Source organism: Petromyzon marinus, chromosome 18 (assembly GCF_048934315.1).
Source record: "Petromyzon marinus isolate PM22_M1 ecotype Great Lakes invasive population chromosome 18, UKy_Petmar_22M1.pri1.0, whole genome shotgun sequence".
Lineage (NCBI taxonomy): Eukaryota > Metazoa > Chordata > Hyperoartia > Petromyzontiformes > Petromyzontidae > Petromyzon > Petromyzon marinus.
In genome coordinates this window covers 2,644,469-2,656,813 of record NC_133684.1, presented here as the reverse complement: position 1 = coordinate 2,656,813, position 12,345 = coordinate 2,644,469, and the positions used below count along the sequence as shown (strand labels likewise).

General features: G+C 51.0%; 1 protein-coding gene across 1 annotated transcript; it reads right to left on the bottom strand.

Moving 5' to 3' along the window:
- Nucleotides 1-834: 834 nt before the first annotated feature.
- On the bottom strand, nt 835-12,135 carry LOC116943551 (uncharacterized). Its single transcript, XM_032956478.2, has 8 exons — nt 11,832-12,135; nt 10,702-10,999; nt 9,193-9,298; nt 8,195-8,295; nt 5,986-6,104; nt 5,377-5,472; nt 3,389-3,520; nt 835-1,329 (listed from the first exon to the last, which is right to left on the bottom strand). The coding sequence occupies exons 2-8, from the start codon at nt 10,930-10,932 to the stop codon at nt 1,068-1,070; spliced, it is 1,047 nt and encodes a 348-aa protein (XP_032812369.1). The 5' UTR covers nt 10,933-10,999; nt 11,832-12,135; the 3' UTR covers nt 835-1,067.
- Between the last annotated feature and the right edge of the window lie 210 nt (nt 12,136-12,345).

Below are 12,345 nucleotides of genomic sequence, written 5' to 3'. Positions count from 1 at the left end.
TCCATTCAGTAAATACAAAATGAATGCATTTACTTGAAGAATGCACATTCGACTCTCGATTTTTTTAAACCTACTGAAAACAAAAATATCCGATTCAAATACAAGCTAATCCAGGCTTTTGAGATGTAGTGCTTCCAATGACTGCTTCAGATTTCACCCACTGCCCAGCGTACAAATTACACGAACCACAACTGGCAATAAAGAAGAGAGAGGAAGCTGCTGTGCTTTGCTCTGTCACTCGCATTCGAGAGAGAGAAAAAAAACCTTCCAACACCATCCTGCAAGTCTCGGTCAAAGGGACGAGGAAGAGAGGTCAACCAAGGACCAAACGGATGACGGACTTAGTGTCTTGGACAGGGAGGTAGGCCGCAGATGTTGTGCAGATCGCAAAAGACTGCGAAAGGCGGAGATTTAATTTCCAACGCCCACTGTGTCGCCACAGCTTCCACTGGGACTGAAAATTAGACTGCAGCGCAGGTGTTTACGGTTGCGCCGTATGGCACTTTGATTTGTTTTCACGTTCGACATTACGTCCGACGGTGTCCGACGTCTTGGACATCAGAGGGGATTAGGGCAGGGGCAAGTGCAGGGGAACAGAGGAGAGAGGAAGGGATGAGGAGCGGGGAGGTGGAGTCGGGTGGCAGTTGAACAGCGGGGCAGAGTTTGGCGCTCCAACGAGGAACGGGGCAGGCTCAGCGTTCATGGCAGCACGAGTGAGGAGGCGAGGGAGGGACAGCGGGGAGTGCGACCGTGGGAGCAAGGGCGCTCTCGGGGAACAGAGAGCGCGCTCGGAGGAAGAGACACTCGCTGCGCAAAACGGGTGCAAGACCGGAGAGTGGGTTAGTTGAGTTTATTTGACGTCATAGAATCGGCTGCATACGCCACCACTGCCTTCGACGCATTTCACTGTTTTCCGGGTACAATTCTGTGAAATGCCCACGACGGACGAGCGTGCGGCAGCACAGTGCGATGAACGCGACGCGTCGACCGGAGCTCCGCCGTTACAACAGGGGTGACGAGAACAGCGCACGCACAACGGTGGCAACGAAGGCGACACGCTGTGGGGTCTACGCGTCGCTGCGGTGTCGCGGCAGCGGCGGAGGGCTCCGCGCGTCGAAACGGCCGTCTCTTGAGGCGGACTTGAAACGAAGCGGCAGGTGGGCGTGGCGCGAAGCGACGGAGTGGCGCGGGCACGTCGCCATGTGGTTGCGAAGCAGGGAGGAGCTGCGGACTGGAGGGGCCCAGCGAGGTGGAGAGGAGCTGGGAGTCGGAGACGCCCTGCGGCGAGGCTGAGCGCTGCGCTCGTGGCAAGGCATCGAGAGCCATCCCCTTGAACAACGGCAAAACAACAAAATGAGGACGGAACATTTTTGTTTGTCTTTTTTGGTGATTCTTTTACTTTTTTACTTGACATTTTCAATTGGCTTTTTTTTTATTTGAACCAGGCATCGAACACGAATTACCACATGTGGCCCATCCACCCCCCCCCCCCATTAATATTCACCGTTCTCCTACCCCCGCACCAGTGTGAAAGGTTTCTGTGGTCAACACATTAACCTCATGTGATAGTGACGTCCTGGGAACAGCTGGCGTTCAGCACTTAACAACGGCAAACACCTGGAGCACTACCCTGTGGGCCACCATAAGTGTAAACACTCTTTGTTTTGACGCGACACTTGCACAACTACTCAGCATTATACGTGCAATCTTTCTTCTTAACGTCGGTTCAGTCACCCTTAATTTACCAGCTGAGAGTCCGTTCAAACAATACATCCTTTTGCACGGATCATCAGCCCAGTCCCATCACGTCAGATAAAACAAGGTAGCATCTGTACTCTGTAGTTTCCTAGTCAGTGGAGACCGTGCATAATTTATTCTCAACTCCGCAGTATCCAGCAATGGTAATTAATACAAGCTGGCAACCCGGTCTATTCAGGGAGCCACCATTACATCGCGCTAGGCCAGGGGCCAGCAACCAAAATACCAAGAAGAGCATTTTTTTCGAATTCGGTAAAAAAAACTCAATATTTCAAGAGCTGCAATGCACTGTGTGGTGAATACGAGACTGTGGTCCTGAATAACTGTCACGAAGCAGTTCCTTAAAAAGTCACCGCACGCGGCTCTGGAACTGCAGATTGCCGACCCCTGAGCTACGTCATATCTTAATAATCCTAGGCTATAAACGTATGTGTAATTAGAGCACTTCCGATTATAAGGATACTCCACTTATAATGGTATTGTGCTGCGTTCTCATGAATGTTGCTTCAGGTGGAGTTGATTGTACAAGATAATGCGCATACACATTAAGCACATAAGGATGGACATACATGGAGAGAGACACAAAATCGTTACAATGCAACGTTGCATATCTGACTTGCTGCGGACTGATGGGATAGGAAAATATTTAACGTGGTGAAATATGTGAACATCTATAGAAAATGACAGTTACACCACACAGGTTGCTTGACAAAAAGAAAGATTACTGTAAGCTATTGGGTGGGAATTGTGAACATAAATAGAACATGGCAGGTACACCGTACACAATTACGTCACTGGGTGGCGGTGGTTAATTGGTCCGGGCGGATAACTGACGGTCGGATATGCGACATTGTACCGTAGCAGTGTTAAAATCGAGTGATGGTACCCCCTCAATGCATAGTATTAAGTATAATTATCAGCTCCCATTGTTCTATGTTACATATCTGTACCAATGTCCAGTAACTGTATGTTCGCAAGTGGGGAGAACCAGTGGTGATTGAGTCAATATTTTCTTACGTCAGTCATAGACTTCGTTTAGCCGAGGACAACTTGTGGGATGTTTGTCAGGTCTCAGTCTGGGAATTTAATCTCGTCATTCTTTTGGTCTAATAAACTAGCTCAGTCAGACATGTAGTCCCACTCTTAGTTGCTATATGCTGGTGTTGACGGCCCACCCCCTACTGGGCATCTGTGAAAAAGAGCTTCATAGCTCATCAGATTCCTCCTCCTGTAGTCTAAATAATGATTCTGAAATTCCCCACACCCTACCCACCCTCCAAATAGTATCAAGTCAGCCAATCAGTGAACTCAGTAAGTCGTTGATATAGCCAACTACCATTTTTGGTATTCCTCAGTGCACTGCAATGTTCAATGACGTTACTACATTATCTTAGTCTGCATCTTCATTCACTCAGTAATTTTGTCTCATCGTAGCCAATCACGCTTAGGTATTTGTTGCAGTCGTAGTCATCGTCACATACTGGATGATTTTTTTGCCCACTAATATTCGTTGCCGAGTAAAATAAAAATAAAAACGTGTTCGTGAACATGACCGACAGTGGGGGCAGAGCGTGAGGAGCCAGAGAGAGAGAGAAGGGGGAGCGCGATGGACGCAGCGCGCTGCACGTACGACATGCGCTCCAGCAGGCGAGCCTTCTCCTGCTGCAGCGTCGCCATCTCGGCCTGCAGGTACCGCGCCTGCCTCTCGCTGTCCTCGCGCTCGCGACGGTTCACCTCGGCCTCCTCGCGCGCCGCTTGCAGGCTGACGCACGCACGCACACGCGCACACACACGCACACACGTACACAACAACCGCCATTCGCTACTAAGTGGCGGTGACGTCACCACGACGCTTGTGCCAGGCCATGTGCACCTTGAGGCCACGTGAAGTGTCGAACGCCTGCTGGCAGGTCACGGGGCAGACCCAGGTGCCACGGGTCCACTGACTGAGATGACTGAGATGACTGGCTGATGCACCACCTGTGCCCCCTACTGTGCCAATCTGCTGTGCTCTAGCCACCCGGCGCTCCGCTCGTTGTTATGAGCGTCGCTCCTCCACCCTCCGTTATTGTTGGAGGGCAACTGCCTCCAACTGCCCAGTAGCATCCTTCACGAGCCTCCTCCACAGAGGCCGATCTTGACACCGCTGGTACCAGTCATCGGCAAGTCCACTCAGCTCCACGTCCTCCTGTACCACATCACTCCATCTCTTCTCTAGCCCGTGCCGCGCCCGTTTAACCCCCTCGATCCGGCCGAACAAAAGCTGTTTCGGCATGTGGTGGCTGGGCATGCGGGCTACATGACCCAGCCAACGCAGCCTTGCCTGCCGGAGGAGCTCACCGATGGGACCTTGCCCTGATCTTTCAAGGATTTGTGAGCTCACACAATCCAGCCTGGTTAAACCCAAGATGGGTTGTAGGCAGACTAGCCTAAATGTTTCTAACCGGCTAAGATGTTCCATTAGGGGGGTCCACGTTTCGCAAGCGTAGAGAAGGGAGGGAATGACCGTGGCCGAGAAGACCTGAAGCTTAGTGCGGAGCGACAGACCAGGTAGCTTCCACACAGCGTTACGCAACCGATGAAAAGATATTGCCGCTCGACTGATTCGGAGTGAGACCTCTGCTGTTAAACTGGAGCCGGTCATAAGCACACTGCCCAGGTATGGGAAACTCTCCACTCTCTCCACAACTGCCCCATCACCGATTGGGAGTTGTGGGGGTGGAGTGTCCGATGGTACAAAATACCCAGGCAGGTGCTTAGTTTTGGTGGCGCTGATGGTAAGGCCCCATCTCTTAGTGGCACACTCCAGTCTCAGCAGCAGCGTCTCCAACTCCTCCTCTGAATGAGCAGCTATCACCAAATCATCGGCATACATAACGTGGTTGAGCAATAGGGAGCCATCCCTTGACCGCACCCGGGCATCGATCAGCCTCCCATTATATCTGTACCATATAGAGATTCCCCCGGTACAGCTATTGAAGGCTTCACGAACTACGTGGTCAAAATAGATGTTAAATAATGTGGGAGCCAGAGGACATCCCTGTCGCACACGTACACACGCACACACGCACTCGCGCACGCGCGTTCACGGTAAACGTGACACGGTACATTGCATGTTGCAGAGGTTTGCGGTTACAGCCTAGCGACTGACCTGCCTAATGCTGCATATGGGGTGTGTTGATAATAAAATAAAATAAAACGTCGTCTGCTTCAAAGAAAACGTTAAAGATCTCAGTGACCTTATTTAAAAAAGAGTTGGCCATTTGTGCCGCCAACAATGCACGTTTGCCATATTTTTAAGTCATTTATATCCAAATGAAACAAAAACATTTTCAAGAGCTGAAAAGTAATCGACTCTTCCAGATGCAGTGACCTTCTGCCTGATTGCTAGGCTTCCCTCCTCCTTCACAAGAGCTGAGTGGCATACATCTCCCAGGATTGGGGCAAGGGTCCAAACATATCGTTTTGGCTCCGACACTCAATCTGGAGCTGTGCATGCGTTAACAGCGGAGGTGATCGACAGTTCAATGTTGAGTGAGCATTTGGTACAGACGAAGCCTCCAGTAGCCGACAGAGCCGCATATTCCTGTCCGTCAGTGTGCGCCGAGAGGCCCTTACTCCGCCCTCAGCTGAAGGATCTCCTCCTCAGACGCCAGGTAGGTGGAGGCTGAATTGGCCTTTGAGGCTTCGAGCTCGTCGGCCATGTCTTTCAAGCTGGAATAGAAAATGTTGGCATGGGGAAAACCCTCATTCACGGACGGTAGGAGAGGGCCTCATTCAGCAGTGGACTGACAAGGAGCTGTACATGTGTGTACTCGTACAACCTGTCCCAACACACAGTCAAAATCCATTGTATCTAAAAGAATACACTATTTTGAATTTAAAAGTGTTGCCTTTCCTGATAAGTTATTGCATTGCTTTGAGGCATTGCTTCTAGCAGAAAAAACTCAAGAGAAATGTACTCTTTAAAAAGTGTTTTACATGTGGGAGGCAGCCAGAGCACTTAGAGAAAACATAAACACCTACTACTTGCCTGAAAACATCTTAATAAATAGAGAACTCCACAGCAGTTGTTGGCACCGGCTCACCACCCGGCAGCACTCCAGCTTATCCGCCATTCCTCGGTGACCGCAAGATGCAACTTGCGTGAACGACGACAGCTACGTCGAAATAATCGTTACATTTTTATTTATTTTTAGGTATCAGGGTGCATGCACCACCACCCACCGCTGCTTGGCGTTGCTCAGCGACTGGCGCGTAGATCGCAGTTCCGACTCGAGTGACCCCACCTCCCGCACGTGGCGCGCACACAGGTCTTGCAGCTGCCGCTCCTTCTGCGCCGTCTCCTGAACACGAGACGCTCGCGTGTTGGGTGACTTAGTCAAGGCGAATCGGAGCATTGGTGCATTTGGCATTTGCACCATTTCTTTAGGGCGCAAGGCTGTCGCGAAGGAGCTATGTTTCGCACATGAGTAAATATGCAGTAGATTCATGGTTAACGATTGGGTAATCTGCGAACAATTTTTAGATTTGGTAAAATTGGGACCGTGACACCGGGACACGTGGCATACTCTATTATGAATAAACATCGCAGGTTGTGGAATGTCCACTGTGAAGCAGAGGTCGTGTATTTTTGGTTTATACATCTGCAGTATTAACCAGGGCGGCCGTGCGACTTCAACCACGAACCTCTGCAGCAAGTGGAAAGTGAGCTGCTGCTCGAGCATTTCACCATCCAAAATTGGGCAAGACAACTGTGACTAGGGGGTTGCCACCTTTTCCGCTTTAGACTAAACCCACACATATATCTTTGTCAGCCTAGGTCAATCAAAACTGCAAAGTTCAGTCAGAAAGATCAACACAATATCACCAGATCTTGGCACAAGCTAAATCCTGGCAATTTGCGGACTGTCCTGGTCAAACCCTCCATCCCGTAAGCCCAGACAGGTGGCAACCGAGTGATAAAGCTCAGAAGCAATGGCGTTAGCTATCGAGTGGGTGCAGGTGGTACAGCATTTTTTTACTTCTCTGCTCTGTGGAAAAAAGTTGCTTCTTCACAAATTCCGCCACAGTTTTTTACAGCCGTGGGGTATTGCGACATGGTACGAGGCAAACCCGAGACCATTCGATGCATGGGTCTGGGACACAAGTGGAGTTGATAAAGGAGATTTGGACTGCGACAGAAGCATAAATGCCCTGGGCTTGGTGGTTCAATTCCTACCCTAGCCAGCCTGGTTTTTTTATCTTTCCCTTACTTTCATAATTTTGGTAGTAATATTGGTAGAGGTAGGTTTAGTGGCTAAAGGTTACCAGTGTGGTGATGGGCAGCATAGGTGAAAATGAGTTGGTGGGAAGTAGTCCAAGGGTGAATTTGGTCGTTTCCTCCCCCACTTGATGAATGCAGCAGTTTGGCCATGCACAGTGAGAATTGGTTTTGAGACTGGTTGTGAAGGATATTCAGTCATGAGAGGGATTATCAAAAAAGAATACCACCTGTACTTTGGTTGATTGGGAGGGGGCTTATATGGATTGGGAGCACAGATAAAATAATTTAGGTGCACAGGTTATCAAGAAACCCCATTGGTTGAATGGTCTGGCCTCTGCAGTATAAAGAGACCCAGCTCCTGTGTAGTTGAGGCAAGATTGTAACGCCAGAAACAGGCCTCCGTGGGACTGCCTGGGAAGGTTCTAGCGTGCAACTGCGTGATCCCCAGGAGGTGCAGCTGAGAGGATGGGAGCTGGGGGTGCTCCAGAGCCAGGAGTGAACGAACACCCAAGCCGACCAAGCTGCTTGCAGCCACTGCTTTGGGACTTGTGGGTAACATACACGCAGCACCGCCTGTGACGGCGCATTGGGCCTTGTACAGGGCCAGGACTCTGCCAGATGGGCCAATGAAAAGACGGTGGACAGAGTGGGTGTGAAGGGGTAGGCGGTGTGTGTGTGTGTGTGTACGTGTGTACTTTCGTGGGAAGCTGCAGTGCAGTGGTTAACCCTGGTGACAAGTTTGTTTCTAGTTCACGACCAAAATCTGAACCGGTACTGGGCTTCCCCAAGGTCGACTTGGACTAAAATGGGTACCTATTGCGGTGTGTGAACATATCAGCACTGGGAAGACAAAGGCAGCCGGGCATGGTGGCTGCCACCCACCCCCTCGTATGCCGTGCCGGCCTTCATCAGTGCTCGCTAACAGCACTTTTTCCAACAGTCTGTCAAAGGTTATATGGGGATCTATGGCTTTGCATGCGTGAAATTGATAGTGGGTTTTCCTTTCATATGAAGATGACCATCATTGCTCTACAAAGTACTTTAACACCCTTTGCGTCTCCGAGTGGGGTGCGTTTTCACGCCACAACCGTGCGGCCAACCGCCCTCCCCAGCCAAGCAGACATTTGTGTCCACAACGCGAGAGATGGTGGACAAGCTCGTGACAAGTACCCTGATGAGGGTGAGGCTGGCGTTGGGCGATACGCACGGGGAGACGGCGACGCTGCTCTGCAAGGGCAGGAGACGTGACTTGGCGCTGGCGGTGGGCCCACCTAGGAGAGCGAGAGAGGCTCCGTGTTGGCTTCACAGTGTTCTTCCACATGGAGAGGTGTGGGGCACCGCCAACAACCCGGGATATGGTGTGCTCTGCGAGTAGGGGATCCGCACGACTAGTCCGCAGGCAATGTACATGGTGATTTCTCGTTTTTGGTCAATTGCTACGTATCACCCGTTCAGCTAGCTTCTGGCTATGTCCTGACTCCAACGGCGTGGGTTATGGCTACATAATCGGAGTGTCCAAAAGCCAATGCTTGTTCAGTCCTACAGTCAATCTTTCAATGGTCATGAATATTCTCCAAATGTAAATTGAGACGGTGGTTCATTGCATACATTTGTTTATTGCACCTATAAAATGTAGCACGAAGGTGAATAGTGGAGGTTAAGAAACCCTGGGCAACATTGGCAAGTGAGTAATGTCCAACATATTTTAATTTGTGGGCTGATTAATAACAGTGCAGTCCTGCAGTTTCTTGCTCAACCCACTGCTGGTAGAAGGGCCTCCTCTAGATGGAGCTATAATGAACCCTGCTAGAGAAAATGTAGTCTCCTCTTTAATGCTGGTAAGAAGTCTTGTACAGAGTTGGGAGTATTCACACGACCAGACCACAGGTTCGTGTGATTGACAAATTGTGATACACAAAATACCGATTTAACATGTTTGATGGACAGAGGTAGGGGTGTCATAGAAACGCACCCATTGTTTCAACTACCATGCTGGCGAATGAAACCGGTGACCACTGTATTGAAAATTCTGTATGCCAGCATCCCTTCAGTACTGAATACATGCCCCCTATAACTGGGTGCTTGCTGGGGCAGTTTGTGTGTGGGTGTTGGCTGTGTGGTTATTAGCTGTGCTATTGGCAGCTTGCTGGACTCTGGGCTACCCATACCTTGGTTGGTCTTATTGCTCATCATGTTCAAAAGCTGATTCTGCACCTTTGAGGTCCTCTCGATGAGCTCGCAGCAGTGGCTCAAATTTTCATTGCTGCTGTTGGCCTGCGGACAGCACAACACGCGTAAGGACATGCCAAGTCATGTCGCAAAACAACTGTCACTTGCCGTTCGGCTCGATGCACAAGCACACTTACTATAGTCATTCCGAAGGTGTAAGTCGGCAGAGATTGACTGGGCCACGAGGCAATTGGGCATTTTCTCGGCGAGACTTAAATCTCAGCTGCACAATCAGCTGGTGGCAAAGTTGTGCAGAGCAAGAAAAACTCAACTCCTGGTAGGTAGAGCTTGCCAAATGAATGCCCAGTTAACTGGTGCAATAATTCCAATCCTGTAAGTCGGTGGATTGTATTTGGCTTTTCTGCTGTAGGCATCATGACATATGGAGAGTAACTACACGTGCCATTACCACTGCCTGATACAGTACTTTAATTTAAATCGGTTTGTTTGATTTTTTTTACAATTTAAGAACTTGAATGAGGGGGCAAACCTTTTTCTACCAGTGAAAAAGAACCATTCCAATGTGCCTCGAGAATAAATTGTGTAATCTGTGCGTGTACTGCCTGATATCAGACATGGTTTCAGAAACACGGTCGTTCATATAAGATCTCGAACAAACGTAATATCGGTTTTTTTTGTTAAACAGCGTAAACATGAATGCGTCGTGAAACCCGCCACCACACGACACAGCCAATTATTAAGATTTGTCACGTGAACAGAACGTGCCAATTCGTTCCTAATACAACACACCGATGTGTTGGAGAGCAAATCCATAACATTTACAATCTGAGTTCGATTTGTACTACTGAGTACTTACTAATTGGCTGTATCCTGGGGTGGCGGGTTTAACGACACATATTTACGCGATCTAACCCAAAAAAAAATCGATATTATGGATATTGGTCGCGAAAGCCTCCTACGTGTTAAACATCTCGAACAAAGACTTGCAAAGTGCACGACTAAGAACCGGGAGATGCTGCATCCTTGGAATTTCACCGCGACAGACAGAGAACGAGAACGAGAGGAACACGCGGATTAGAGAACGTAGGCAGGAGGTGCGTGACATCGTTCCAACTTCAACACCCTCAAGTGCCCAAAACAACGTCGCGAGGAGGAGGAAGAGGAGGAGGAGGAAGAGGAGGAGGAGGAGGAGGAGGAAAAGGAGGAGGAAGAGGAGGAGGAAGAGGAAGAAGAGGAGGAGGAAGAGGAGGAGGAAGAGGAGGAAGAGGATGAGGAAGAGGAGGAAGAGGAGGAGGAAGAGGAGGAGGAAGAGGAGGAAGAGGAGGAGGAAGAACGCCGGTGGGTCGAGAAAGAAAACGGATCGTCAGCTCGGGAAGTGGAGCGCGCCCTCGACAATGCCGCGGAGGAGACGTCGCGACCCGATCGCGACACGCGGCAGCCCGTCACCTCACCCCACCACAACCAACCAAGCGCGCTTCGAGGCTCACGTGGAAGTCGTCTTGCCAGGAGTCCAACCTGTCCTGCAGGGCTCCGTACGCACCGCTGTTGGCGAGGCGCCGCAGTGACTCCGCCATGGCTCGCGTGCTCGTGGTGCTGCCCGCGACTGTCATCGCGTTGCCGTCATCCTCCTCCCGTGCCCCCCACCCCGGGTTGGACCCCCGCCGCCGCCTGCGGCGAGGGTCGCCTTCTGGCATCTGCCTCCGGAGGCGTCCCGACATGCAGGCGGGCGGTGCGACGCGCGCGTTTGGATGCCCTTGGAGGTGGCCAGGGAATGTTGGTCTCGGTCTGGGTGTGCGGGGGGTGATGGGAGGGGGTTAGCGGGGGATGATGGGAGGGGGTTAGCGGGGGATGATGGGGAGGGAGTTAGTTTAAACTAAAGCTATTTAAACTTTGTTTTTTTTTTACCGGGGTAAGACCCCCACTGAGCTTATTTTTCAGAAGCGACCCGGCCCGCTAATGATGGCTCAACGGAGCGGCTTATCAGTGGCTGGGTGTCCAACGTATCCGTGTTGTTTATATAACGGGTTGTTAAGTTGTTTCGGTCACGTGTGCGAAACGGCATGTTTATTATCGCACGCGCGCTTAGCTAAAACTTTAACATTCTCAATGCGTACTCTGGATTTATCCACCCACGTGTGTCCGTGCCTGGGGAGCGGTGGCGCAGTGGTTAGCGTGCTGCGCTGCAAACCCCGGAGGTCCGAGTTCGTTTGCCCGGTGACGATTATTTGAACCGGTCCTGGGCCTCCCCTAGGTTGACTCGGCCTCAAATCCGTACCTGCTGCGGTGCGTAAATATCGCCACTGGGGAGACAAAGGCGGCCGGGCGTGGCGCTGGCCACCCACCCCATCGTGTGCCGGCACTTTCCCCTAGTCTTTTAAAGGCTATACAAGCAATATTTGTCTTTTGCCTAAAGGTGCACCTAGCCTGGCACAAGCGCCGTGGTGATGACAACTGCAGCAGTGGCGGACGGCGGCTCTTGGAGCGGTGGTGCAGCGGTTAGCGCACTGCGCTACGAACCCGGCCACCCGAGTTCGTCCCGCTCACGGCCTACACCCAGCGACGATTGTCTGAACCGGTCCTGGGCCTCCCTTAGGTCGACTCAGCCTTAAACGGGTACCTGGTGCGGTGTGCACAGCATCAGCGCTGGGGAGACAAAGGCGGCCGGGCGTGGTGTTGGCCACCCATCCCCAGCAGTCTGTTAATAGGCGATACGGAAGATCTCGTGTGAGTACGAGTGTGTGTGTGCGAGTACGCGTGTGCGAGTACGCGTGTGTAACGTCTGTGGTGCCGTTTATGACGTCTCGAAGCGGAAGCTCTTGCTCACGCCTCGCTTAGCGTTCGTTTGGGCGGTTTGTGGCGCACGTTTTGTGAGGCGTTCACAAACACGCGTGTGTGTGTCTGTGTGTGTGTGTCTGTCTGTGTGTCTGTGTGTATCTGTGTGTATGTCTGTGTGTGTGTGTCTGTGTGTGTCTGTGTGTGTTTGTCTGTCTGTGTGTATCTGTGTGTGTGTATCACTGTGTGTGTCTGTGTGTGTCTGTGTATGTATGTCTGTGTGTGTGTCTGTGTGTCTGTGTGTGTGTCTGTGTGTGTGTCTGTGTGTGTGTCTGTGTGTGTGTCTGTCTGTGTGTGTG